This window comes from Cygnus olor, chromosome 2 (assembly GCF_009769625.2).
Source record: "Cygnus olor isolate bCygOlo1 chromosome 2, bCygOlo1.pri.v2, whole genome shotgun sequence".
In the NCBI taxonomy this organism is placed as follows: domain Eukaryota; kingdom Metazoa; phylum Chordata; class Aves; order Anseriformes; family Anatidae; genus Cygnus; species Cygnus olor.
In genome coordinates, this window is record NC_049170.1 from 64728262 (window position 1) to 64755523 (window position 27262).

Genomic DNA, 27262 nt, shown 5'->3' on the forward strand with positions numbered 1-27262 from the left:
ATATGGTTTATCAATGGAACTCAGTAGGCCAGATTGACAGTTTAACTTGATGATATCGAAGGTCTTTTCCAATGTAAATGATTCTTTGATTCTACTCTATGATTTTTGTATGCTAGTGCCATACCCAATCTATTATCTGAACTCACTATAGTTCTATACATGGATTGTGGAAGTGAGGCAGAACTGGCATTTGATGGAATGTGAAAGTTCTTTGTGATATAACTACTTGGACAAAAAGAATGGAACTTATCACAGTGGGGGCTATTTTTCTAGACCAAATTTATATTCACTTTTTATTGTATTTATTTTGTTTATTTTAATCTGGTGGAGAAGAGTACTGTCAGATTTTGCATTCTTCTAGAAACTAAAGTACTTGCTCTGTGACTTACCTTGAAAGTTGATGATATTTAGAAGAAAACATTAACAGATAATGAAGAAAACTATTTTTCAGTGATAAATGCTAAAACACAGCATAGAAAACAATGAACAAAACAACATACAAACTGCAAATCATGATTTAGGAACATGCAGACAGTATACACCACCACAAGAACCAGGGAACACAACCAAAATTGCTTAAGTGAAATGAAATTTAGAGACTTACAGATTTCCCCATTCTCTACATGGAAGGGAAGCAAACGTATAAAAGTTATTTTTATGCTATCAGGTACATGTTAATTCAACAATAGCAATGCATTGTACAGGCACACCAAGTTCAAACTATAATTTCCACCCTGATAATATACAGTAGTTTTTAAATAATAATACCTAAAGTCTACACCTTGTACAATTCTAAAGAAACAGGAAATCTTTCCAACATTTAAAAGAAAAAAAAAAGTCTAAGAATTAGAGCACCTGTTTTTTGTTCTGAGCTCCAGAAGGTGAGCAAGATGTTTGGAATTTGCAACAGGCAAATTCTTTCCAAAAAGCATAGAGCAAATCCACAAAACAATTTAGGATTTTAAGAAAGTACACCTAGAATTAGTGCCTATTCTGACTCTAAGTCCTAGATTTAAGATATGTTTCCTCTAGACATTAAATTTCCCTTGCCATCCACAGTTTTGATTTGAGCATGGGCAGAGAATAGACCAGACCATGCTTAGAATTCCTTTCCTTCCAGGACTCAGAAAAGATGCGTGCACTTGAATCACAAAACAGGAAGGAGGCAAATAAGCTGACATCCTTCCCTCATCAGTTTCATGGGTCTACTATATCAGGCCTGACAGTAGCTCTTATTGAGTAAGTGACTTAAGTGACTTAAGTGACGTAAGTGATTTTAAAAGACATTAAGAGATAAAGCATAGCTTCTCCAGGAAATACTGAATATATCAAGACATACGTATAAAGCAATATAGAACTTGTGCTTATATACTCATTTTAGAGGAAGAAGACCTAATAAATTTTTTCCAAAAAATCATATAAATCTCTTTCAAGATATTTAGTTTATTTGATTCTTTGTAGTTCTACCACCCCAACAAAACACAGTAAATTTAAGGGAAATGATATACAGTAAATAGGTACCCAGAAGAAGACAGGAAAACGAAAGTTATCATTAAGCATTTAACATTTGTGCTTTCTGGTACAATCCATAAGCTGAAAGTCTTAAAGTCTGTCATACTTGAGATCCATCCACAACGTTATGAATATTTTTATATGTATATTAACAACATTCATTACTTTTTTAATATTATATTCATTATATTTTTATATGTATATTAACAACGTCCATTACAGACATTCCACCCAGCCTGTCTCACAAAGATGGCATTTAAGTGAAGTGCATGGAAAGACCGTGTTTGTACTCAACTTTAAATAAACCTGAATCTCTTAAACACAAACAAACAAACAAACAAAACTATATAACAGCAACAAAACACACCAACCAACCAAAATCCACCCAACAAACAAGAAAACCCTACACCCAAAACACAGAATCGAATACAAACTCCAACTATCACGTGTACTTACGGCTTCATGTTGAAAATATCTTTAAAACCAGACACATTTGTGTCTTTGTTTTTATGCTTTTCAGCTACAAACTTTTCTTTGGTCCAGGTCATTTGCACTTTTTCTGGCACAGAAGCAGCCACACTTGCTTTGACAGCTGGAGTTGAGTGCGAGGCTGTGTTTCTGTCATGGATCAGTTGAGCCTGGAGACAGACAGACAGGCAGACAGATAGACACACACACAAAAGAAACCAAACCAAAATTCAGCCAAATGATCACTTGTAGATTATAGATTATTAATACCTTGAAATTGAATTTCACTGAAGTATAGCAAAAGAAAAAAACAGAAAAAGCCACCTTATTTTGTGAACAAATATCAGAAAGTGTTTTGACATTGTCATGAAATGAAACTGCTTGTAAAAATCTAGTTATTTGTTTATATTTGCAGGATTACTTTTGGGCTGGGACATGATTCTTGTAATGAACTAAAGTGATTTTGAATCCAACCTGAGGTTAATCTTTATTAATACCAGGGGCTTATGACAGTGAACAATGTGTAGGACAGTGCTCTCATTCTTCCTCAGGTTTCTATCAGATAAATTGTTATTTTTAATTTACTGTGACAATGCTGTAAGCACTGCACTTGAAAGATTTTATGTGCCTTTATCTGAACTACCAGCATGACCATTACAGTTCTAAAACCACAACATTGGATTTTAGAGCTTCTATGGTTGAAGTGAAGGCCAGCCATGTTCCATTTTGATGGAAGGAGCATAGATTATTTCTGCACGCAAATGCATTTTACATAACAAAAGCCAATCACAGTCTTACCATGGAAGAGCCTTGTCTTCTGTTCTAATAGCAATAACTCAATAAATCAAACCTTTAAGAATATAATGTTATTGTCTCATGTATAAACACTTCTGAGATCTCCATTTCCCACTCGCCTTTGTCCTCTTGAGGAAAAAAAAATAGAATATTTAATTCTTGTTTACTTTCCATCACAATACATTGTCCATAGGCTTTTGTATTTCCATCAAAAGGATCCCAAGTACAGTACCTTAGACTCTTATGATTGTAAATAAATAGGTATCGGTGGAAGGATGATTGTTCTTGTGGTTTTTGTTTGCTTGCTTCCTTGTTTTTAAAGTTTTAACAGTTAGGAACCATCTTCAGATACTTGTTAAATTGTGAATTGGATCCCCTATTCCATTCAAGAACCTCAATTACTCACGCTAGTGAGGGGCATTGTCCCTCCATACATGTGATGATTCAGAAGAATTGATTTCATTTAGTCACAATCAAAGGCATGAATAAAATTGAAGCAGATAAGAAAACAGCATTCATTCTCAGAACACTGATTCCCCCCCAAGTGGTTCACAGACTGTAGTTGTAGCTGTTTTAACTGCCTAAGTGCTCCTGTGTTTTTCCTAAATTATTTCTCTCATCCCTAGCCTAACCTTGAGGATTCTCAAATCCTGGAGCTCATTTTTCTGGTTCACATCTCTCTGTATGATGGTCTTCATATCTCCCCCAAAAAAGTAAATCATGAGTCAAGAGTATAAATCAGAAGTTACTGTGAATACAGTAGCTATTGTGAATACGGAAAAAGTTAACAAAATACATGCAGCTAGTATACCTGCTATACTGCAGTATCCAATAAACTAAAACTTCAAACTAACAAATGTAAGATGAATTCAATTCAGTTATGCTTTAGGGGAAGCTAGTTGTCCATTTTTGGAAAGACAGTGAGGCCAAAACAAATTCCGAACCTATAGCACATTTTCACAAAAATGCAGAGACAAAAAGGTACATTTTTGTTAGTGCTACTTTGATAACAAATTAATTCCATGTAATAAAAGGCATGCTTCCATACTTCAAGAAGAAAGGGAAACACAAAGGAATACTGCACTTCTACAAACTAGGCTATGCATCTTTACAGATAAGCAACACTTCAAGTGCACACTAAAAGCATTGATAACATCAGTCAACTTCCTTTCAAACTCAGTAAGCAGAAAAATAGTAATGACTAAAAAAGCCCTATCTATACAGTCTTTGAGAAGCTTCATCACTTCAGTAAGGGAACTAAAAGGAAAAGCAATGCTCTGAAAGCATGAAATGTGCTCATTAATCAAACACCCACTATAAAAATTTGTAAGAGAGAGAAGGCAGAGAAATAGTGTTGCTTCTAACTCTTAAGAAAACCAATTGCTCCCAGATAATATATGCATTTTTTTAATCGAAACTGTGACAAAATAGGATGCAATTCATGTCACAAACATCATCTAGAGAAAAAAAAACATAGCATGATTAAGACTATACTAAAATTAAAATTTATGAAATGCTGTTTTGGTAACAATCAAGATGTTCATTTCTAGTTCAGTTTGCAATAGTGGCACTAAGTGTTGCAATGGGAAAGACCTATACAGCCAGTACAATGTCCAGCTACCTCCTCCTCTCCATAGTCATTAGTCATCAGTGCCTGTACATCTTGGCCAATGGACTGTAGACTAGAGTAGCTTTTTCTTCTGATTGAGCCTCGAGACTCATCAGTGATGCTCTGAATCTGGGACAAAAAGGTTACCAATGACAAAAATAGTCTAAAGAAAAAGAACAGATGATTGTATTATTCAAAATAAAAAATGTCTTCATTTAAACAGATGAGATTTGGTATCAAAGGCTATTATACACTTGGTTTGTTTTCAGAGATGTGCCACTTGTTTATATATGTGTATATTGTGGAGTTCTGTACCTAACTGCTAACAGTTTCAAAAAAAGTCTCTTTACAGAAATTTGTTAAATCATGAAATGAATTGAAACATTATGGGAACCTCAAATACTCACATGTTCATGAGGGTCATATCCCTTCCTATGTGTGATGATTCAGATGAATTGATTTCATTCAGTCACAATCTCAAGTATGGACAGAACGTAAGCAGATGAGAAAGCTGCTTTCAAGTTCTAACTGTAGATTCATTCCCCAGGGGTTTACAAACTATAACTGTGCTCTTCATCTACATGTGTCCACACTTCTGTCAATCTTACAATCTATGCAAGAGTACTTACGTAGAACAACCCAACACCAAGTAGCGTTGGGATGGATGACTGCCATATCAAAACTCGAACAAAATTGCTGCCTGCCCCAACAGTTAGAACTAACCAGAGGAAAAAGCCAACCATAACCAAGCAGATCAGCAAGGAAGTGAATCTCTCTCTACATTTTTTTCCATCACAGAATCACAGAATGTTAGGGATTGGAAGGGACCTTGAAAGATCATCTAGTCCAATCCCCCAATATTTGAAGCATTATTGACAAAGTCAAGTAAATAAACGTTTAGCAGATGCACCTAAATCTGCAGATCTTATTCTTTGCAGGCATATATAGTAATTACACTTGAACGAGAGCAAACTAACCAACTTCACCAAAAAAAAAAGGGAAAGGGGGAAGGGGGAAGGGGGAAGGGAAAGGAAGAATCTAATGTCTCCTGTGCCCCAATTCTGCAAGAAAACCCAGCCATCACATGGTCAAGATGAAGCAAAGTTCACTTAAAAAAAAGTGAAAGAAGGAGGGACGACAAGGACAATTCCTCAGGTATATGAGCAGGCCTATGAAGGAAAAATGAAAAGAACAATGTACAAAAACAAATTATCTTGATGAGGGTTTGAAGAAGTACAAGCACAGAAGAGCTCTTTTTTTCCCTTTTTTTTTTCTTTTTTTTTTTTTTTTTTACTAAAAAGATTTTAGGTAGATTCAGACCAAAGGGAAACTATTATGACACAGATGAAAAAGAAATTAAAATGTACAGCAGCACATTTCTATAGCAATACAGTGTAACTTTAGGAAATCCTACAAAAATGAAAAGGATAACTAAGGACAAAAACAAAGGAACTACACAGGCATGAAAGATTAATGTCAAAAAAGCTTAGGTGTAAAATGAGTTACAATTCTCATTAGACAAAAAACACCAAGACAAATATTCTAGTTATTTCATGAATGAGCAGTTAAACACTGTAGAGATCTCTCATTTGGCATGGGAGGGAAATCACTACAAATGACAGAACAGCCAAATTATTTAATCACTTTTACAGCACTAAAACGTGTTGGTAATAATAGGATAGTTAATAGAATAAATGAATGGAGAGAAACACTAACCAAAAGTGAAAAAGAAGATCATTTTTAATAAAGTTACAAATATTCAGGAAAACACAGCTGCATAAAATTTGTCATTACAATGTACAAAATACCATGGAGGACTACCAAGAGTAGGGGAGCAGCAAACAGCATCCTCATCTGGAAGAAAATATGGGCTCAGAGGATTAAAAGCTAGTCAGCCTAATTTTGTCTTCTGGTGCCACAAAAAACACAAAACCCAACAAGAAAAAAAAAATACACACACACACAAACCCACAAAAACAAACAAACAAAACCACCAGGAAAACTATATGAACACTTAGTCAAATACATAGGGATTTTTTTTCTTCAGATTATTTTATTCAAGTAAGTGAAACCTTCTGCAGAGAAAGTAACATAGAATACAGTTATAAAAGCTTTTGACAAGTGAGAAACTGATAAGAAATCACAAATAAGAAACACTATTTTCAGATTTTTGACAGAGTATCTTACCAAGCTGAAATTCCTACCTCTCTTTCCCTTTCATTCTTTGATAGTTGCATCTGTTTTAGCATCTGGGATCGCTGTTCCATCATAAGTGTCTTTTCATACGTAAATGCAGAAATGTCATTTTCAAACTGCAAAAATGATTGGCATTAGAAACATCCGAAGTACTACTCAAAAAATGACCAACATTTAGACACTTGTACCCCACTTATTACTGCATTCATTGAGCCCTAGATTCATTTATGGCATTAGAGAAATCCCAAATGTATATCTGATTGACCATTTCTGCTGTTTGAAGATGAAGTGTTAAGAATAAAGACAATCTCCTACTATAAACTGCCATACTATACCAACAGCAATGTAATATTAGCTAAATTTGAGGTACTTGGGACAGACTTTCCATTGTTCTGTTCCAACAAGGCTGCAGAAGTGAGGAAGGGTCAAAGGCATTTGTTCAAACTGTCTGCATTGCTAACCCCTGAGAATATGAGTGTTATTACTATCTAAAGACACTCTGTGTCTTTAGAAACAGTCTAGAGTCGCAACGTAACACATTACCCTTTCTCCAGTGAGAACTGTTCACTATAAAAGCACTTATGAAGAAACTCTAGTGTATGAGCTCACATGAGCTCAAAGCTAAAATACAACCTGTAGCACTTATCTGTGCTGTCACTGACATTTAAAGTATCTCATCATTTGGAAGATTCTCAGGCTTAAATATGGCCCACGTAAGAAATGAATAAATTGTGCTTCCTGTGCTGACTTCTGCTTACAATGCAACCAAGGCCTTTCTTGTGGCATTCTGTCCATCTTCTTTCACCTGTGTACGCCACAGCATTTTTTTTAAGTTATTTATGCTAATTTAAGTGATTCTTAAAACAGTCTAAACTTGCTTTATGGCATGATAAATATTGAGAGATCAGCTATCTCAAAATATTCTAAGAACACCAGATCTTGAAAGGAACAACCCATTCCTATGCCCCGTTCATATCACTTCAGAATGAGTGGAGAAGAGATTTCTGGTCTTAGGTCTGAAAGTGAAATTACGCTTTTCCTTAGTTGCCAAATGGGTATGTACAGGCTACAGCTTTATCCCTTTCTTTTTAGCAGCTTACACTAGTGTTAAAAAAAAAACAAAGTACAAAATTTACTTTGTCTGAATTTGAATCATGAATCTGTAGCTACATTGTCTTGCTGTTCAGTGCCAAAGAGACTGACAATGCCAAAAACAACAGACAGTATCATGGGGTGCTGAAGATTCCTTATTCCAGAGACATTTTTACAACAGTTAGAGAGATGGACACGTTAGTCATTTCTCATGCTGGATGCCAGGGATTATTAAACTAAGCACATTTGGTCTTTTTTACCAGTGACCACTCACTAAAAATCTTTTCAGTGTTTTATTTATGCTAACATGTTAGTTTCAAAAAGACTAAATCCAGTTTCCCAAGTTTAGTCTCAATTTCAGTGAAAAAAATGCAGTAACATACCATTTCAACAACTTCCACTTCAGCATTCAGGCGAAGATGGTACAAGAACATCTGAAGATCCTTCTTCATTTGAATGCTATTATCATCCATTTGAGCAACAGTGAAGATACGCATTTTACATTTTCTCCAAACCTATCCAAAAATGCATTATTTATAACTATTCATACTACAGTGATTGCTATCTCCAAGTATAATTCTTTCACGGTGAAAAGTATTTCACTAGAAACATTTAGAACTATTTATTACAAAATGAAATCCCAGCCATTTTCTATTGTCCTTGCCTTGTGCTGTCGAAGGAGAAAAGGCAGTAACATCAGCATACCACCATCATGAACAATCCACCACACATCTATGTTTCCTTCAGTAAAACGTTCTTGATTTGTTGGAAACAAATCAATGTTCTTAGCCACCAATAAAGCCTGCTGAGCTGCTGTTGTTTCTCGTACAGTGTCTGCAAGGGAAAATAAGACATTTGATCAAGAACTTCTAGCTTTCATTCCCCATGTTTTATTTGTATGGTGTTTTTTTTATTGTTATTGTTGATGTTTGTTTAAAATTTAAGAGCTTAAATCCTCCCAGATTCTGCCTTGGTGAAAGAGGACATTCTGGGTTTAGTGAATAATCTGCTTAAGAGGACAAGAGAAGCCATGGTTAAAGAGACTGAGTGCTGAGAATACCCACTCCACATGAAGTTAGAAGCGGGGAAATACCAAGTGTCCACTAGATATTCAGCCTCACATTTTTCCCCCCACAGCAAATACAATAGCTATATAGTTGTATTACAACTGCAATAAGAGAGTCAATAAACACGTACCAACAAAATTTTTCCAAGAGAAATGATTTTCTGTCCGCTTCCATGACTGTGGCCATGCCATCAAGACTGTGTTGTGTTTCATTCCTCCTAGACCAGCTGACTGAATCAAATGTGATATTCCATCTCTGAAACTAGGAGATACCACAATCTGGCAAAATCCTTTGGTCTTTTCTACTCCCATTAAGGCCTTAACATTCTGTGTGAAAGGAAGATTACACATGAGGAAGTACAGTCAACAACACTGATAATAAATACCATAAGGAATAACAGTACTACATAAGAGAAAAACATTAGACACAATGTACAACCAACATCAAGGAGCCACTCCAATTCTCCAATAGTGATTTCCAACCTAAATATGATTTCATGATGCTACAATTCTATGGTAACTAAATCCCAAAATAACCCCTGAAAAGGCACCAGAGGTTTTACATTTGTTTAGTTATTCAGCCTTTTATTTCCAAAGAAGAATCAACAGGATATGAGTAAAATCACATTAAATAAAGCTAGTAAATGCTGCTCCAAGTGAAGCCAAAACTTTCTTCACTGAGAAAACGCCGTATCTATGGAAAGGCAAGTCCTTCTTTTGGAATTGGAAGGGTATGGAAAATGGGATGACAAAGACTTTAGAACTCCTTAAGAAAGAGACACATTATTTATCTGCTCCTAACATGGTAAAATAGATGTGCAGGAGACAATCAGAATCACTGGCTGACTAATGATAAAATAAGCTGACTAGATTTAGTTCCCACACTTCTCAATTTCAACATGGCTCCCCTTCATTTAAACACTGGCATATAGTCACATAATCAAATAATTTAAAAGTAGCATTCCAAATGGCATCAAGGTTTTGCAGATGACACCAAGCTGGGGGAAAGTGTCGATCTGCTGGAGAGTAGGAAGACCCTGCAGAGGGAACTGGACAGGATGGGTTGATGGGCAGAGGCCAATGGGATGAGGTTCAACATGGCTAAGTGCTGGGTCCTGCACTTTGGCCACAACTACCCCATGCAGCACTACAGGCAGAGTGGCTGGAAAGCTGTGCAGAGGAAAAGGATCTGGGGGTGTTGGTCAATGCTCGCCTGAACATGAGCCGGTCGTGTGCCCAGGTGGACAACAGAAGGACAACAGCATGCTGGCTTGTATCAGGAACAGTGTAGCCAGCAGGAACAGGAAGGTGATCGTACCCCTGTACTCTGCTCTGGTGAGGCCACACCCCAAGTACTGTGTTCAGTTTTGGGCCCTTCAGTACAAGAAGGACATCGAGGCCCTGGAATGTGTCCAGAGAAGGGCCACGAAGCTGGTGAAGGGTCTGGAGCACAAGTCCTACGAGGAGCGGCTGAGGGAACCAGGGTTGTTTAGTCTGGAGAAGAGCAGGCTCAGGGGAGACCTTAGTGCTCTCTACAACTACCTGAAAGGAAGCTGCAGGGAGCTGGGGGTCGGCCTCTTCTCACAGGTAACTAGTGATAGGACTAGAGGGAATGGCCTCAAGTTGCGCCTGGGGAGGCTTAGGTTGGAAATTAGGAGACATTTTTTCTCAGAAAGAGTAGTCAGGCATTGGAACACATTGCCTAGGGAGGTAGTGGAGTCACCGTCCCTGGCGATGTTTATGGAAAGGTTGGACGTGGTGCTTAGGGAGGGACATAGTTTAGTGGGTGACATTGGTACTAAGGGGGTGTTTGGACCAGATGATCTTGGAGGTCTTTTCCAACCTTAATGGTTCTATGAATCAAAGGTTGACAAGGGAACGTCAGATTTGGCATTTCCTATGTTTTGATAGCATGACTTTGAAAATCCTATCATCATCAATCGCCTATGTGGGAGATAAGCATAGTTTCTAATGAAAGCACCAAAGCACCAAAATATGTATTTACGGAAAGCACCAAAATATTTTTGTCATTTTCTGTTTATTTTAGAAGAAAATCGTTTGGAAGTTCAGAGGAATAGATGGTTTTGGACTCACAAAATAACCTTCAATAACACATACAATAGCATTAATGCATTCCTATTTTCTTTCAGATGAAGCAGCTTGTAAAAGTGGACAGTCACTAGGTTTGCTCTTTGGCTTCATAGTTGTGTCAGATACGAAGAAGGCTGAGGACTGAAGAACTGTCAATTCTGCTCTGCATTTGGCCAGTTTCAGGAAGTTTCTGGGCAGTTCATGCTGCCCACAGTGTCCTTCGAAAGGTTATCCCTACCATGGTAGCATCTTGTTCCTGCTTTCCTCTCAACAGAAGAGAATCCTCTGAATTCCTGCCCACTTTTTATTCCTTATAGTTGCAAGCTCATATCTCTGTCTCACTGTATATAAGTTCTCACTAGGTTCTCTTGTCTGCTGTTCCTTAAGCGTATCTCCATCTCCCTCCTCATGATAACAGGAGGTCAGACAAAGGAACTGTTGCACAAAAAGTAACACAATTCTCTGCTCTTAGGTCCTGTGCCTGACCACACAAAGACTTCCAATCAAAAAGTACTGTTGCAAGAGAAGCTCTATAAAACACCAGTAAGGAGACATTTGATTACAAAATGATTGGTGCTAGCTTAGTGTGGTTTCACATAAGAAATTCTGTTCAGTATAGAAGAAAAAAAAGTCTTCTGAGAACTTGGTATCAAAACTGACAAGTCTGTGTGTTCAAACAGTATCTGCAAGGGCATGTATATATATATATATATATTTCCTTTTCAAGAGAGAAAGGAGAAATTTTGATTTTCCACAAATCTTCTAGAAAACGCATTTTCTAGCTGATGTTTTCCAAAACCACTGAGCCATTCAGAAACTGTTTTAACATTTGTCTTCATTTATGTTTTAAAAGCAACAGTGTCCTTGATCTTGACAGCAGAGGGTCTGACTTTTCAGAGAACATAGAGATTAGGTCTCCCTTAAATTAATTCCCAGATCCATCTCTCAGAAATGCTTATCTATGTTAGAGGTGTCAGGTCCAAATAATTTAGTGCTTTAGGAGTCTTTACACAGATTTCAAGAAGCCTTGGCTCAAAACAGTAGACAGTTCAACTGTTGCTCATTTCAGTAATACTGCAGATATTACCCATTTTTGAAAGAGATAAAAGACTACATGGTATTTTCTAAAAATGTTTTGTTTCTCTGTAAAGTTAGGAGTAAGACAGCTTTAGAACTCTATAAGCAATTATATATCTATATTACCACCAAATACCAATACTGGAGCTACTGCAGTATACGAAGAGGTACACAGTTTGTTTAAGATGAAGCAAAAATGTAAAATTGCTTTGCTTTGAAAATCAAAGTTTTATGAACAACAGATATTCAGAACTTCAGTCTATTAACTTGCATTTTTCATTCAAGGGACAGATTTAAAATTAGATTTCAGATATTTTCAAGTGCTTCCCACAAAAACATCTCCATGTAAATCCAAATAGGTAGCACAGTCAAATACAGGTTGTCAGAAAAAAAAGAAACATTCAAATTAAATTAAATTGTGTTTGTAAATACAGTTAGATGTCATCATAAACTATATGACAACTTGCTATTTTTTTCCACCTCATCCTACCATCTTTGGGCATATGGGGCAAATAGTAAACAGAAAAAGAATGATGTTGCTTTATATTTAAGCAACCAACTAAGATACAGAAAAAGATTGTTCCTAACCTTAGCTCTTCTAAGTACTTCTAGGACAATGTAGAAAGCAGTATCAGGTATACATCTAGAGAATGAAATTATGCCAAAATTCTGCATTTTACAATGAATAAATCTGTTTTCTTCATAAAGTTATTGTTAAAAATCTACCACTTAAGATTTTTCAAGAATGTAATTTGATTGCGAACCCAGGGCCCTCAACACTGAAAATACATCTAAGAAGTATCGGCATTGTCTCATTCCATTCGGAATTTTCATAAATAATTTTGATATAGTAAACCAACCTAGTTTTTATTTATATATGAATATATAAAATATATACATATATCAATTGTGCTGACAGTCAGAACATTTTTGAAAGCATTTTTTTACAGCAGTTTTCAAATTATTCAAATTATCGTTTCATTCAAATTATCAGATTCAACATTTAAATGCTAATACAAGAGTATGTAATACATCTTTTACATACCTCTTCAGCTTTCTGAGTTTCTGTACATTTATCCAAATAGGTTCCTTGAAGCACAGATCCCACAATAGTCAGCCCTTTACCAGCCTTCAACTGGGAGGTGAAAGAAAGCAATCTTGGATGTTTCACCAACTGTTCACAATCCAAATTTAACAAGACCAAAAGCTGAGGTCTGCCAAAAAAAAATTTACATAAGAGCACACACATACACATACATAAAAGCAGGGAAGAACTGGAAAATAGAATTAACAAGCAATAAAATGCAGATTCAATGGCAAACATTCAAACATCAAGCAAAGAAATCATAATTAGCAGTAGCTACACCATTTCAGGTACATGAGCCACCATCCTCAACACCTTACCCTAAGAGAACAGGTTTACTAAGAAAATTGTTGAAACAGAATTATCACCCTTTGGAGGTTATATAGTCCAACCTGCTGTTTGAAGCAGTTAAATGTTAAATTGCACACCAGATTGTTTAGGCTTCAGTCCAGTTAGATCTCGAAAACCTCCAGGGACAGAGATTCTACCACCTCTGGGCAACACCTACCGATGCTTAACCGTCATCATTTTTATTTTTTTTCTTTCCATTTTATCGTTTTCTCTCATTCTCCCACCATATATTGCTGTAAAGAGTCTGTCTTTTCAGCTGTCTCCTCTTACGGACTGGATGTTTACTAGCTAGTTATACTAGCTTTTAGGTTCCCCTTAAGCCTCCTCCAAGCTGAATAAGCCTAGCTCCCTCAGCCTTTCCCCACAGGAGATATGCTCCTGTGCCCCACTCATCTTGGTGGTCCTCTGCTGAATGTACTGCAGCTTACTGATATCTGTCTGGTAGTGGGGTGCCTAAAACTGGATTAAATACTCCAAAGATATTCTAACGAATGTTGTGTAAAGAGGAATATTTACTTCCCCTCAGTAGGCTAGCTATGCTCCTGTTGCTGCACTCCAGCAATGCCAAGGCCTACTGCTGGCTTACTATCCACTCAGAACAACAGGTTCTTTTCACTATCCTTATCCTGTACCATTGCACTGGGCTAGTCTGTCCCATGGAGTAGACTTTGCCTTTGTCCTCCTGAATTTTCATGATGTTGATGTTGACTCATTCCTCTACCTCTTTAGGTCTTTCCTAGAGAGTCATGATGCATTGACTGCATGTCATGATTGACAATGACGATGCATTGACTGCATTGACAGCACAAGTTTGGTTTCATCTGCATACTTAATGAGGTTGTATTCTGCTTCCTTCAATACACAATTTGCTTACTTTCCCCAAACAAAAGTTCTATAATTTTCCTGTCACTACTAAAAATTCAAAAGAACTACAAGAGAACTGGAGTGTTATTTCCCTCCTCAACACCAGCATAGCTTAAGGTGGAACGAGAAGGTCTAGTTCTACCAATTACGTTAACACAATAGCAGGATAAGTCATCTGTAACTGACTGCAGACATTTAACATTTACATTAAGTTATTTTAGTTGACATTTAAGTTAACATTTACACTAATGTTTATCATAGACGTCAAGCTCACCCACAATATAAAGACTAGGAACAAGCAATGGCTCATGGATTCTTTAGTAACTGCTTGGGTTCTTCAGCCCCATAACAAAAGGTAGAATAATACAAATAATGCTGTCACACAGAAGAGCAGCAGAACATTGCTTGTGCATGCACCCAGGGATACAGTCACATCTAGTGGCAGTTTCTTTTTTGTGTCTTCCACTGATCTGTGAGTTATTTTAATTTGCACTGCATATATCAGAAGTGACAACGTGTGAAAATACTTTTGTTTTTAAATAATTTTTTGTGTTGGCTTTGAGAAAATTGATAGTTTACCAAGTAAAAGGAATAGATTGTAAAAACAGTAATGGACACTTAACCCCATTACAAACAAAGTACTCCAAATGTGAGATTTTAATAAGATCTAAGCACTTTCAAAGATCTTGCTATTAAATTACATCTACCTTACATTATATTAGGTATAAAAAAAACATATTGCCACAAATAATGACTCCTCTGTGTATTTTTACAATGTATTTCATAGAAGCAAAATAGAAGTCTTACAGAATTGCAGCATGTTTCTTTCGTTAGAGACAGTGGGACCAAAGTAAACTGTTCCTTTGAATGTGAAAATCTCGATAAAAAACATTAAAACCCGTCTGCATTTTAGAAAACTACATCAACATCACATGGATTTCAGTTCTAATTTACACATATCCCTACCAAGCTGATTACATGCTGACCACAAGTTAACTTTCAATTACAGTAAAACAATAGTAGAACTGCAATGCCATCATTTCCATGACCAAGTAAAAACATTATTTTAAAGACGAATATCACTTTGGCCACTAGCTTTACCAGTAGTATTCCCAATAGATTTACATATTTCTAGAATGATGTGAACTTAGATGGCATAGACTTTTACCTCCAGTTCTTGGTGTGAGGAGGACCATCTTCAACACGAAGCAAAGCATAACGAGCTGCATTCAAAGACAGTCCGCGTATTCCATCACCCCACTCTTTTTCTGCTCTTTGTGGTGCAGAAGACAATTAATTAATTTAATTAATTAATAGGATGCAGTTTATTTACACAAATTAAGTACATTTTCTCGGGTGTGGGATAAAGAACATAAACAATGAAACTCACCATTTTTTTTTTACATGAATGCTTGAAAAAGACTCATCTCGCAGACTTAAATCATGAATGAAGACTAACCAATAATGAAGCAGTCTCAGGTTCTTTCAAGAGTTGTATTTATTAAGTATTTATTATTATTTATTGTGGTCTCTTTTATACTTCAAAAGATTTTTGTTTTAATCATGAGAACCTCTTAAATTGCTTGTAAGTGGTAGAACAAAAAAGTGAAATTTGAGTTCCTATGCATTAGTTTTACATCTCCTCCCCACCCTCCTAAAGCTGTCTCTACTTCCTTTCCTTCCCAGCTTCTCACAGATGAACATAAAGCTTATGCTTCTTCCCAGGGAGAGAGATTTGTCCGGACAGAAGTTTTTAGACTGTTTCAGAGTGAGTTCTTGCTCACTCCTCAGACCAAATCTGCCTTTGCATTTGTAGTGGGAGGGACTGAGTTTCCGCAAAAAAGAATCTTTCTACAAGGTAGATGCAACAGCTTATGGTCCAACGTTTGGAGAATCTGTATATGAATTTGGATGTATACATATATATACATCCAAAATATTTTATGTATGTATATACATACATATACACACAGGCAGAATTCCTTTCATCTGATCTGACTTGCTGGCTAAAACAAGCAAGAGAATTTGTAATGAATTCAATAGTGGGAGCTGTTATAATCCAGGAAGACTATATCCACGAAAGCATCTATCCTGGAGATGGAGGTATTAAAAGATGGAGAATCCACAACACGGAACAATCTATATCTGTTGATCTACTGAACACTTGTGCTTAATTACTCATCAGAATAACTAGACTCATTTCAATTTTCTGGTCTTGCTCTTTTTTTTTTTTTGCCTAGAATTGCATTGGGTCTTTCCTTAGAAAGGGAAAATGTACACACCAAAATCATAAATACAGAAATAAAATCTAGAAGAGATTATTTAATGAACTGAGCATGCTCTTTAACTCTCTTTCTGTACTGCATTTCTTACAGGTGTGGCTCTTAAAGTACATTGCAAATTAAATTCTAGCCTTCAGAAAATAGATCAGCGGGCTCTCTGGATTGTTCTGTGTGATTGATTCTAAAAAGTGCTAAAGTCTACATAAAAGAGTAGAGTTTTATGGCTTTGGCACAAGATAATATAATATTTTTGTAGTAGTTCCTGTTTGGTGTAATAAGACGATATACCTGAAGTATCAAATTTGACAGCAAAAATTTTTGTTCATATGAAAACTTCCCAACCTTATTAGTTCTTATTTTGATCAGTTATGCCTGCTGAGGAGTTCAGAACAGAGCTTCCAGAGAAATTAGAACCTGCAAACTTGTAACCCTTAACAGAGATGGAATCTCACCTGTTTTCAGGGAACACTTTGTTCTATTGCTTCAGTTGTATCTACCTTATATAAAAAAGCTTTTTGCTGAATGTTAAATATATTAAATATAAAATACATAAGATATATGGTCTTACCCTCTATATTCTATATACTTGTATATACATCCTGCAATTAACATGGCAATCAAAGCATAGTACCAGGAGCAAATGAACATCAAGGCAAGACATAAACTCATCCCCAGGAATGAAAGAGTCCTAGAAGAAACCATTTTTTCAATTATTAAATAGACATGCACGTGTTCTACAAAGTCAATTTCTTACTTAAGTCAACTCCCAGAACGACCTCTCTATACCTTCAAAAATTTCATAGCTAAATATATAAAATACATTGTCACAGCTTTAGTTTATAAAAGTTACATTCTGAAGCCTATGTGAAATAAATGTAATTGAAGAACTAGATATAATGGATTTACCACTATTGCCAGTTCTGTAACTCTACCATTATTTTTAAGTAGGATCTGTTTCAAAACATGCTATCGCTTACTGTTGATTTGAATTTAAGCTTTAAGATTTCTCAAACAATACTGAAGAACATTATGCTAATTCCAGCAAAAAAAAATTAATTTAAATTAAATTTTACTAATGAATTGTATGTTCTACTTACAATGTGGCATGTCTCAGGTAAGAACACACACGCATAGTAGAACAGATTACTGAAAACAATCTTTCAAAGGCTTTAAAGAATGACTGAGCTGAAAAAGTCACAGAAACATTTCCAGATTAAAGTTTATATGCCTGTTTTGTACCTAATATCATTCAGACAGATGTAGGTCACCTCAGAACAGGACAGTTTTGTGTCTACTTTTAGTCAGATACTACATCTTGAATTTCTTCATACCTGCCTTGCAAATCAGAGCTAGCTTTTACTGGATTGACAAAGAACATAAAAAGAGACAACTTTTATTTGGCTCCTTTAGTTTACTTTTTTATTACCATGCAAGTATTGAGTACAAATGAGTTCAAAGAAATGCTTTCTAGCTGTTCTATCAACCTAAATGTAGCCTGTCTAGAAAAGCAACAGATGCTCTTCAGGCTTAATTTCACCTAACCTAAGAGTCTGCTTTTACTCAAAAAATAATCCCAACCCAACTCTGACCAAGCATTTTGACACTCAGTTTGCCTGGCAGAAGTGATTATATAGACACAGTCAATCAATTGGCTCACTGGTCTCTCTGAGGGAGGGGACAGGTTGTAGAAGTGTTGCCAAATCGTTACAAACTTTGCAGCTGCCATGTCAAAACCCTTTGCTTTTTATTCCTTACCACGGCCCATCCTCCTCTTGCTACCCTCTATCTTACTCATCTGCTTTAGCTTTTTTGCTTTGGACCTCCTACTATTTCTTCCATAATCACATTATGTGGGAGAGGAGGGGCTTTAAAAGACAAAACAAAACAAACAAACAACCTCAACAAGACACAACACCCACATTTTCTTCTTGATGTTGTGAACAATACTTGCAATGATAAACTTCAGATACAGGCACTGAAATATTTGGAGGTTTAAGTGCCAAACTAATAAGTACCTACTAAGCATATTCAAAAAGATGTGTCAGGGATATAATTGTGGCATTTCATTTCCACTCTACCCTCTAAAGGGGAAAAAATAAACAACTCTTACATCCTAGAATCAGGCCAGTATATCTCCTGAAGGCTGTAGTTTTTAAAGCATTTTGGCAGTAAAATTTTTCAGTAAAATTTCTCAATTGAATCATTGCTAATAAAAAATTATATGCATTTTTAACATCAACTCAAAATTAAAGTACTCAATCTTACTCTGAACTTGTTCTAAGACACTTAAGAAAAATACTTTGTATTTGACCTCATTGACTCTCAAGTATTCACTTTTCTTCAATTTCTGAAGCAATGGCTAAAGCATGACATAATTTAAAAATACTGATTGGTTACATAGCAAACTGATACATATTATTATTTTTTTCTGTAAAAGTTTGTTTTTTGTATATGCTGATTATTTTTCTTTTTGCATAACAAAAATGAAAGTCAGCATTCCTGAAGATTTTCACTATTTCTTTATCTATATATGAAAGATGATACTCCATTACATTTTCATTCTTGCGTATTCAGAAGGTCTGTTAGATAAGCAACGTCATCCTCTCAACAGGCCCCTTCTCAGGGCCTCTGTATTAGTCACTGGTTTTCATGCTTGAAACTTTCACCAGCCCTATTCTAAACACACAACAGCAAATGTTACCGTTAGAGAAATTGGTTCATGGACTGAATACTAACTCATTGAAGTCAGAAAGGATATTTTGCTTAATTACAGCAATGCAATTAACAAATCAAGGCTGCATAAGCAGTTTTAATTCTTCTGAATGAAAGAATATCTCCTACCAATGGTAATACTTGAAACGAGGTCTCCAGTTGGGAGTCCGTAAAAGCGTCTGAACTGCACAAGCCAGATTTACAAACATATAGCACATCAGGAAAAACCTGTTACGGTAAAACAAACAAACAAAACCATTTTCCAACAGGAATGAACTAGACAGACTTGTGTTAAAAGGCTAAGTCTAAACACAGTCCAAACAAAGTGCAGAAACTTCTCTACTGTGTTCACAATGGCCAACAGAACACAAGATGTAGATTAAATTAATGCTTTGTCTGCATTTTGGTGGGGATAGAGTTAATATTCTTTCTAGTAGCTGGTATGGTGCTGTGTTTTGAATTTAGGATGAGAATAATGTTGACAGCACACCCATGTTTTAGCTGTTGCAAAGCAGTGTTTACATTAAGTCAAGGACTTTTCAACTTCTTATAGTGCTCTGCCAGCAAGGAAGCTGCAGGTGCACAAGAGGCTGGGAGGGGACAGAACAAAGACAGCTGACCCAAACTGGCCAAAGGGGTATTCCATACCATGTGACATCATGCTGAACAATGAAACCAGGGGAATTGGCCAGCTGGGGGGGAAAGAAGCACTGTTGCTTGGGCACTGGCTGGGCATTAGTCATCGGGTGGTGAGCAACTGCACTGTGCATCACTTACTTTGTTGTTCTTCCCACCCGACCCTCAACCCCCCATTAAACTGTCCTCATCTCTTGCTATATATCTTATATCTTAGCTTATATCTTAGCTCTTAACTTATATCTTAGCTCTTGCGTTTCTCAATTTGCTCTCCCATCCCACTGGGTGGGGCAGGGATCAAATGGCTGTGTGGTGTTCAGCTGCCTGATGGGTTAAACACCAACATGCTGGTAGAATGTCATGTCTCAAAACATGATGTTAGAATAATTTTCAGTCTCAAACAAAGATTTCACAGAAAACACAGCTAACATCTGACAATAGTGGTGTATTGGTTTTGGCTGGGATAGGGTGATGGTTGGACCAGATGATCTTGGAGGTCTTTTCCAACCCTAATGATTCTGTGATTCAGTATTAATTTTTTTCATATTAATTTGTATGGTGTTATATTTTGGATTTGTGACCAGAACAGCACTGATAACACACTGATGTTTTAGCTATTGCTGAGCAGTGCTTGTACAGCATCAAGGCCTTCTCTGTTTCTCACACTGCCCTGCCAGTAAGTAACCTGTATGTGCACAAGAATTTCGGGGGGACACATCTGGGACAGCTGTCCCCAGAGGATCAAAGGGATATTTCATTCCATATGAAGTCACGCTTAGCAATAAAAGCTGAGGGAAAGGAGGAAGGGGAGGATGTCTGGAGTTATAGCATTTGTATTCTCAAGTAACTGTTATGAGTGACAAAGCCTTGACTTTTTTCGAAATGGCTAAATATTTGCCTACTGATAGGAAGCAGTGAATTCCTTATTTTGCTTTGCTTGCCGATGCAGTTTTTGTTTTAAATATTAAGCTGTTTTTATTTTAACACATTATTTTTTTCACTTTCACCTTTCTGATTCTCTTCCCCCATCCCACTGTGAGGGGAGTGCACGAGTGGCTGTGCAGTGCTTAGCTGCCTACTGGGGTCAACCCAAGACACATGGAATAAACTTCCAAGACAACGTCAGTAAAATAAATTTCAGTTCATACCCTAAAACACGAAACTGTTTAAATAGGGAGAATTTTCATTTAACTTCTTTTTTAATATGTATATTTTTTTAAAGTTAAATGTTTTTACTAGCATTCAAGAACTCTGTCAAGGAAAATTACTTGTGCCTTGAAATTAATTCCAACCAAAACATTTTTTTCATTTCAGATTATCTCAAGGATCAAATAGAAATGTAACTTGTTGGAAGACAAAGCCTAGAATGCATTATTTCGAAGAGAAAAAAAAATCTAGTTAATTCAAAAGTAAAGTACTATTTAACTTAAAAGAACATGAAATAACAAATTCATACTTACATTGAAAGAATTGGTGCTACACTGTCCAAAGAGGCTATCAGAATTCCTATTTCACAAATACCAGCAGTGAGGAGCAGAGCCCACGTTGGTTCTCCATTTGCTTTTCCATGACCAAATACCTAGTTCAATTCAAGTATACAGTAAAACTGGGGAAAGGTGCATTTTATACTATTGTCAAACATATTGCGGATTGTGACCTAACTAACTTGAACCTAAACCAGTAATTAGTTACAAAGTAAAACAAGAAAATCTATAACATAAAACAAAAATGTATGTTTTCCAATGTTGCAATCTTTACTAAAATAAACAATGATAAAGTGCTACTGCAGCTGCTGTTGAAATAAACTTAATTAACTTGAAATCTGAATGCATCAGAGAGTTATGCTTAGTCTATAAAAAGCTAATGGTTGAAAGCATTATTTTTTGTAATATACAAAATAGACATCAAGTCTGTATTTACAAACATAAATATTGATCCTTATTATTGATTATTCCTAAGAGGACTTAGGAAAGCCCAGGATTCTGCACAAAGCCCTACGAAAAATCATCTAGCATGTGGTAATTTCCTTTGTTGTGAGAGCCATCCAGCTATACTGATGATAGATGGGGGAAATGCCTCACCTAAAGCTAGAGCTACATTCAGTCTCCTCCACACTCCCCTCTGCAATTATAAGCACCTAAAGCCTCACTCCCATTTTCCGTAACTGCTTCCTTTCCAAATATCTAGGTGCTTCACTTCATTCCTTCTCCTGTCTTCTCCTCTTCCCTTATCTTCCTCTCATTGATCAGTCTACATTCCTTTATATTATAAAATGTCATTTTTTCTGCTCATGTTTTAAAAGAAGTTTTTTTGCTTCTTTCTTAAACACGTCATACTCTTGCTCCTGTATTCATCTCCTCTCATTTCTCTTATTGTCCATGGAAAGGCTGTATGACTCCAAAACTGTAAGTACCTTCCAAGTCTAAAATCTCTCTTCAAACATGTTTTTTTTTTAATTTGTATTTAAAAAAATGCATGACATATGGAGTCACAGAATGGAATTATATTCTTACATCTTTCTTGACTTCAGCCTACAAAAATGAATAAAAATGAGAACTGTATCTCTATGACATTAGAAGTTAAGTATCATGCATCTCCATCATAAAATTTAATTAACTTATTTCAAATTACAAATTGTCAGCACAATCTGGACTCAAAAAAAGTTTAGTTGTTTCTTAGCTTGTTCATTTCCATTCACAGAATATTTTTAATTTTGACTCTCTAATATTTATATGTAAGGACAAAAATAATTAAATTGCACAGAAACAGACATGTTCAAACTTTGGCCTGAAAAAACAACATATTACTGTACAAGACTACAACTGAGCTCCAAAACGTTTCCTCACAGTTCTGGAGGAATAACAGAAATAATGCCTCATATTTTGTTAACAAAAGATAAACCACATTTGAAATATAAAGAAAAAATATTATCTCACTTGGATAAATGGTACAATGCCATCTCTTGCAATGGCCTGCAACAGACGGGGTGCACCAGTGAGACTCTGTAGACCAGCACCACATGTTGAAAAGAATGAACCAATCACAATAACCCATGGAGAAGGCCAGGCCAGTGTACCAACCACTAGATTTCCATTAACTGCTTCTCCAAACCTCAGGGAAGTGAAGAACAAAACAAAACAGTGAACAAATACACACATAAACCATCAAACTCTAGAAGAATTTCTTTCGTAGCTTCTAAACCCATATCTCGAACTTTTTTGGACAACATCGCTTTTCAGCAATAAACACCACATCACATCATGCACTATAGGATTTCCCAAACAACCAATTTATTATGCTGTATTAAAGAAAACATAATTGATTGATTTTAGGTATTGCCTTTTAAGCAGACACTGACATATGGACAACGAAATACAGAGAAACTGTTTGCATTGTCATGCTAACTAATGCAATTTAAAAGAACAACTATGACAAACAAGGTGGGGAGGGCGTGGAAATAAAAGAAAGAAGTGTTTTCATAACATAGCACTGAGTATCCAATCCAAACATAATTGACTTTATGCTCATTTATGGACATCTTGGGTAAAGCATGAAAAAGTACTCCCCCCCCCCCCCCCCATGGTAGTATATAATTTCTTTACGTTTTCATTTTCTTAAAAATACCAGAGAAAAGAAAAGGCTATAGGCTAAGAAAAATGACATGCTTCATCTCTTTTTGGACTGGCTATTGACAACGCCAAGGTAAATCAGATTAATATAACAAGCCAGTGTTCAAGTTCTTGTGTATGCTTAAGCTTGGATGCACAGCTACGTACTATCTTCACTACATGGGAAGACAGAGGAAAAAACACTACTTAAATATATAGGAGAAAAAAAAAAAACACTATGCTTCTCTGATGACATATAGCTGCTTCTTAACGCTGGCATCGAAGTTTGGCTTCCATTAAAACAAAGAGTAGGTACAACTTGAAAAGATTGAAGACAAACACTAGAAATGTACAAGCTTTTTTCCCCATGGCAGATATCATGGCAATCCAAGATGAAAACAAAACAAAAAACAGTCTTTGAAACAGACAAATCCCCCTACATTTTACTATTATGCTGATTTATTCTCATTGTATTAGCTTTGATTGGAATCCAGATTTTAACTTACACTTTTCCTTCTAGACTAAAAGAAATAAATCGCCTAAGCATTATCTCTTTCAGCTTCCAAACGATATCCCAATGTCCCTGTTTCATCAACCAAAGCAAATTTGTGCATTGGTCAGTATAAAAATAGACTCAGAAACAGGCAGGGAAAGAAAATTGAAGTCTGCTAGCACATTCCCCACAGTATCTTCTTCACCTCAGTCTCTCAACAGAGAAATTTATCAAGATCTGGAGGTTCTGTTCATGCTTATCTCTATTAATTTTATGCCGTTCATGCTTCAAAAAGTGAGCCTCAGAAAATAACACGGATGACAACTAATCTGCATAAGCATCACGCAGCCAGTAGAAATTATAGGCCTGATGGTGCATTGCAGTCTTTCTGATGAACTCTGCTTGTCATGCAACTGTCAAAAATTTTTCTGCCTGCATTCTTCAGGAACATATTACCTCTCCCTAAGTAATATCATTCCCCTTACTCCACCTCAATAGAAATACTAACTATGCTTTTTCTCTCAAGACCATTTTATTAGGAACAGTTCCACTTAACAAACATTTATCTCAGATTCTTCTTCTACTTTTTGCAGTGATACAGTCCATTAACATTTCCAGTTTTTGCAGCCATCTCAGCTCAAGAGATAGTCTTTCCCTACAGTTTTACCTAAGTGAAAGAAAAATATTCCACATGGATGTTTCCCAGAATAGCCATTAATGAAAATAAGTCTGATTAACATAACCCATTTTCGTACATGTTCCTGATAAAAGTACAAGTTGAATGCAACTTACTTATCTCTTAATATCACACCTTCTATACAAGCACCAAACAGCACTATGCAAGAGAGATCTGTTATTGAGACTGAAGGAGGATTACACTGTAAATGAAATAGTTATAGAGAAAAAACTATTTCCTACCCAGGGATGAAATTAAAATGTCTATGATAAACTTCTTTTTTTTTTCATTATTCTCCCATACTACAACTTTTTAGTTTATGTTCCCTACAACTGTATTTGATCCACAATTGATCTGGAAAATATTTTAAGCAAGCAGTTCATGCATCATGCAACTGGATATTTTCTCATACAAATATATTTGTGTCTTCTAGTTATTGAACAACTAACAATTTCTTTTGCTGTTAGTTTGCTTTAAGACTTTCAGTAGTTATGCTGAGTATAATGACAAAGCAATCTGCCAACTGAAATACGCTAAAATGTCTATGTCACTTAACTGAAACCATAAATTGTAACTTGGAGCTTAAAATATTAGTAGAAGATAGGAGATTTTACATACATACACATACATATATGTATACATCTACATACACACACTATATATACATATTTGTGTGTGAATAGACAGATATTTAAAATTTCAGTTTAGATTTCATTAATTTTATATTCAGGCAACTCAAACGACTTTTTATTGAAATTCTATAAAGTACTATACCTACAGAATGTCCACTAGAAAAAAAAAAGCCACAGAACAAAGGATACAAATAAAAGAAGTAGTTGAAATAGCTAAAATTGTTCCAGTAGGAATAGATTTCTGAGCATCCTTAAGATCGCCAGATCTGTTTGAACCTGCCATAATACCTGGAGAAAAGAAAAAGGTCACAAAAACATGGAATGTTAATTTCATTTAAATAACCAATACCTCTCTGACCTGGACAGGATGGGTTGATGGGCAGAGGCCAATGGGATGAGGTTCAACATGGCTAAGTGCTGGGTCCTGCACTTTGGCCACAACTACCCCATGCAGCACTACAGGCAGAGTGGCTGGAAAGCTGTGCAGAGGAAAAGGATCTGGGGGTGTTGGTCAATGCTCGCCTGAACATGAGCCGGTCGTGTGCCCAGGTGGACAACAGAAGGACAACAGCATGCTGGCTTGTATCAGGAACAGTGTAGCCAGCAGGAACAGGAAGGTGATCGTACCCCTGTACTCTGCTCTGGTGAGGCCACACCCCAAGTACTGTGTTCAGTTTTGGGCCCTTCAGTACAAGAAGGACATCGAGGCCCTGGAATGTGTCCAGAGAAGGGCCACGAAGCTGATGAAGGGTCTGGAGCACAAGTCCTATGAGGAGCAGCTGAGGGAACCGGGGTTGTTTAGTGTGAAGAAGAGCAGGCTCAGGGGAGACCTTAAAGCTCTCTACAACTACCTGAAAGGAAGCTGCAGGGAGCTGGGGGTCGGCCTCTTCTCACAGGTAACTAGTGATAGGACTAGAGGGAATGGCCTCAAGTTGCGCCTGGGGAGGTTCCGGTTGGAAATTAGGAGACCTTCATTTGATTCAGAAGTTTGTGTTACCACCCATCATGAAATTCCAGAAGGCTCAGAAAAAAGTCAATCATTTTTAGAATGGGGAAATATACAAGAGTAGCAAAATGTAGGGGATGGATGTTTTAAACTAATAAGGGTTTAGAAATTTTAACCAGTGTGACCAAATGTACTAACTTTCTACTAAACAGACCACACACAATAACATATGTAAGCAAATCAATTAATAATAACAACAGAAACAAAAGGAAAGGAGCAGGCATGAAGTACAGAGGGATCACAGGTCAGGGGATCACAGTCATACATTTGTGTTTGAACCTAAATACAGAACAAAAATCACTTTCCAACACACTGTAAAAGAATGGAGAAAAATCATGCACTATTTCTGCCATCTTTCCTAGAATTGCCCTGATCACTGTTAGAGGCAAAAAGGAGAAGCTAAGGTCAAGAATCCAGTGCAAAAGCACTGCCAAACTCTACACAATGAAATTGTAACCACAGGCTGGGATACAGTAAGATTTTGGTAAACAGACAAGGGTGGAGAAGAGGGATGGGAAACAGGAAAGAACCTGAAGTATAGAAATGAGAACAGTGAGGGGACAAGCATATGAAGGGACATCTCCATTTGGTATTCTTCTAGCAAATAATGTTGCAACTTTGCATCAGAATTCTGTTTTGTTACTTGATATTGTTGCTTGAGCTAGGATTTTTCAATAAAAAATTATTTAGTTATTTCAGTCAAACAAGACCTGAGGGAAATGATATAAAACTAACCTAACTTTTAATCTTGATAAACAAAAAAATCTCTACTAGTCACGGTTGAAAAAAAAAATGGAAGTTTAAACAAAGCACACGCAGTTCAGGGCTTGAATACCTGAAACACCTTAATACCCAACTGTTCTCTCTCATGCATTTGAAGATTAACACATTCACATTATGAAGGTAAGAAATTTTCAACTCAGCTGCAGCTTATTCTGAATAAACATTTAGTAACACATGGAGCTTTCTTTTTATTTCCAGGTATAGAAATAAAAAAGTATATTTCTGTTTT

At 36.3% G+C, this 27262-nt stretch overlaps 1 protein-coding gene across 7 annotated transcripts in view; it reads right to left on the reverse strand.

Annotated features, from left to right (window-relative positions):
- The window catches only part of LOC121065011 (solute carrier family 12 member 7), an 80087-nt gene that overhangs the window by 7203 nt on the left and 45622 nt on the right, over positions 1 to 27262 (reverse strand). For 4 of the 7 annotated variants that reach the window (XM_040547398.1, XM_040547400.1, XM_040547403.1 and 1 more), the window contains exons 10-23: positions 25434 to 25532; positions 24729 to 24786; positions 22772 to 22946; positions 21296 to 21414; positions 19329 to 19427; positions 17056 to 17175; positions 15374 to 15478; positions 12952 to 13120; positions 8870 to 9065; positions 8337 to 8506; positions 8056 to 8187; positions 6589 to 6696; positions 1969 to 2150; positions 605 to 619 (exon numbers count right to left, since the gene is read on the reverse strand). In XM_040547398.1, the coding sequence (XP_040403332.1) occupies positions 605 to 619; positions 1969 to 2150; positions 6589 to 6696; positions 8056 to 8187; positions 8337 to 8506; positions 8870 to 9065; positions 12952 to 13120; positions 15374 to 15478; positions 17056 to 17175; positions 19329 to 19427; positions 21296 to 21414; positions 22772 to 22946; positions 24729 to 24786; positions 25434 to 25532 (1747 nt within the window). Of the gene's footprint in view, positions 1 to 604; positions 620 to 1968; positions 2151 to 4396; positions 4514 to 6588; positions 6697 to 8055; positions 8188 to 8336; positions 8507 to 8869; positions 9066 to 12951; positions 13121 to 15373; positions 15479 to 17055; positions 17176 to 19328; positions 19428 to 21295; positions 21415 to 22771; positions 22947 to 24728; positions 24787 to 25433; positions 25533 to 27262 lie in introns of all 7 variants that reach the window. The other 3 variants (XM_040547399.1, XM_040547401.1, XM_040547404.1) reach the window with 2 other exon arrangements.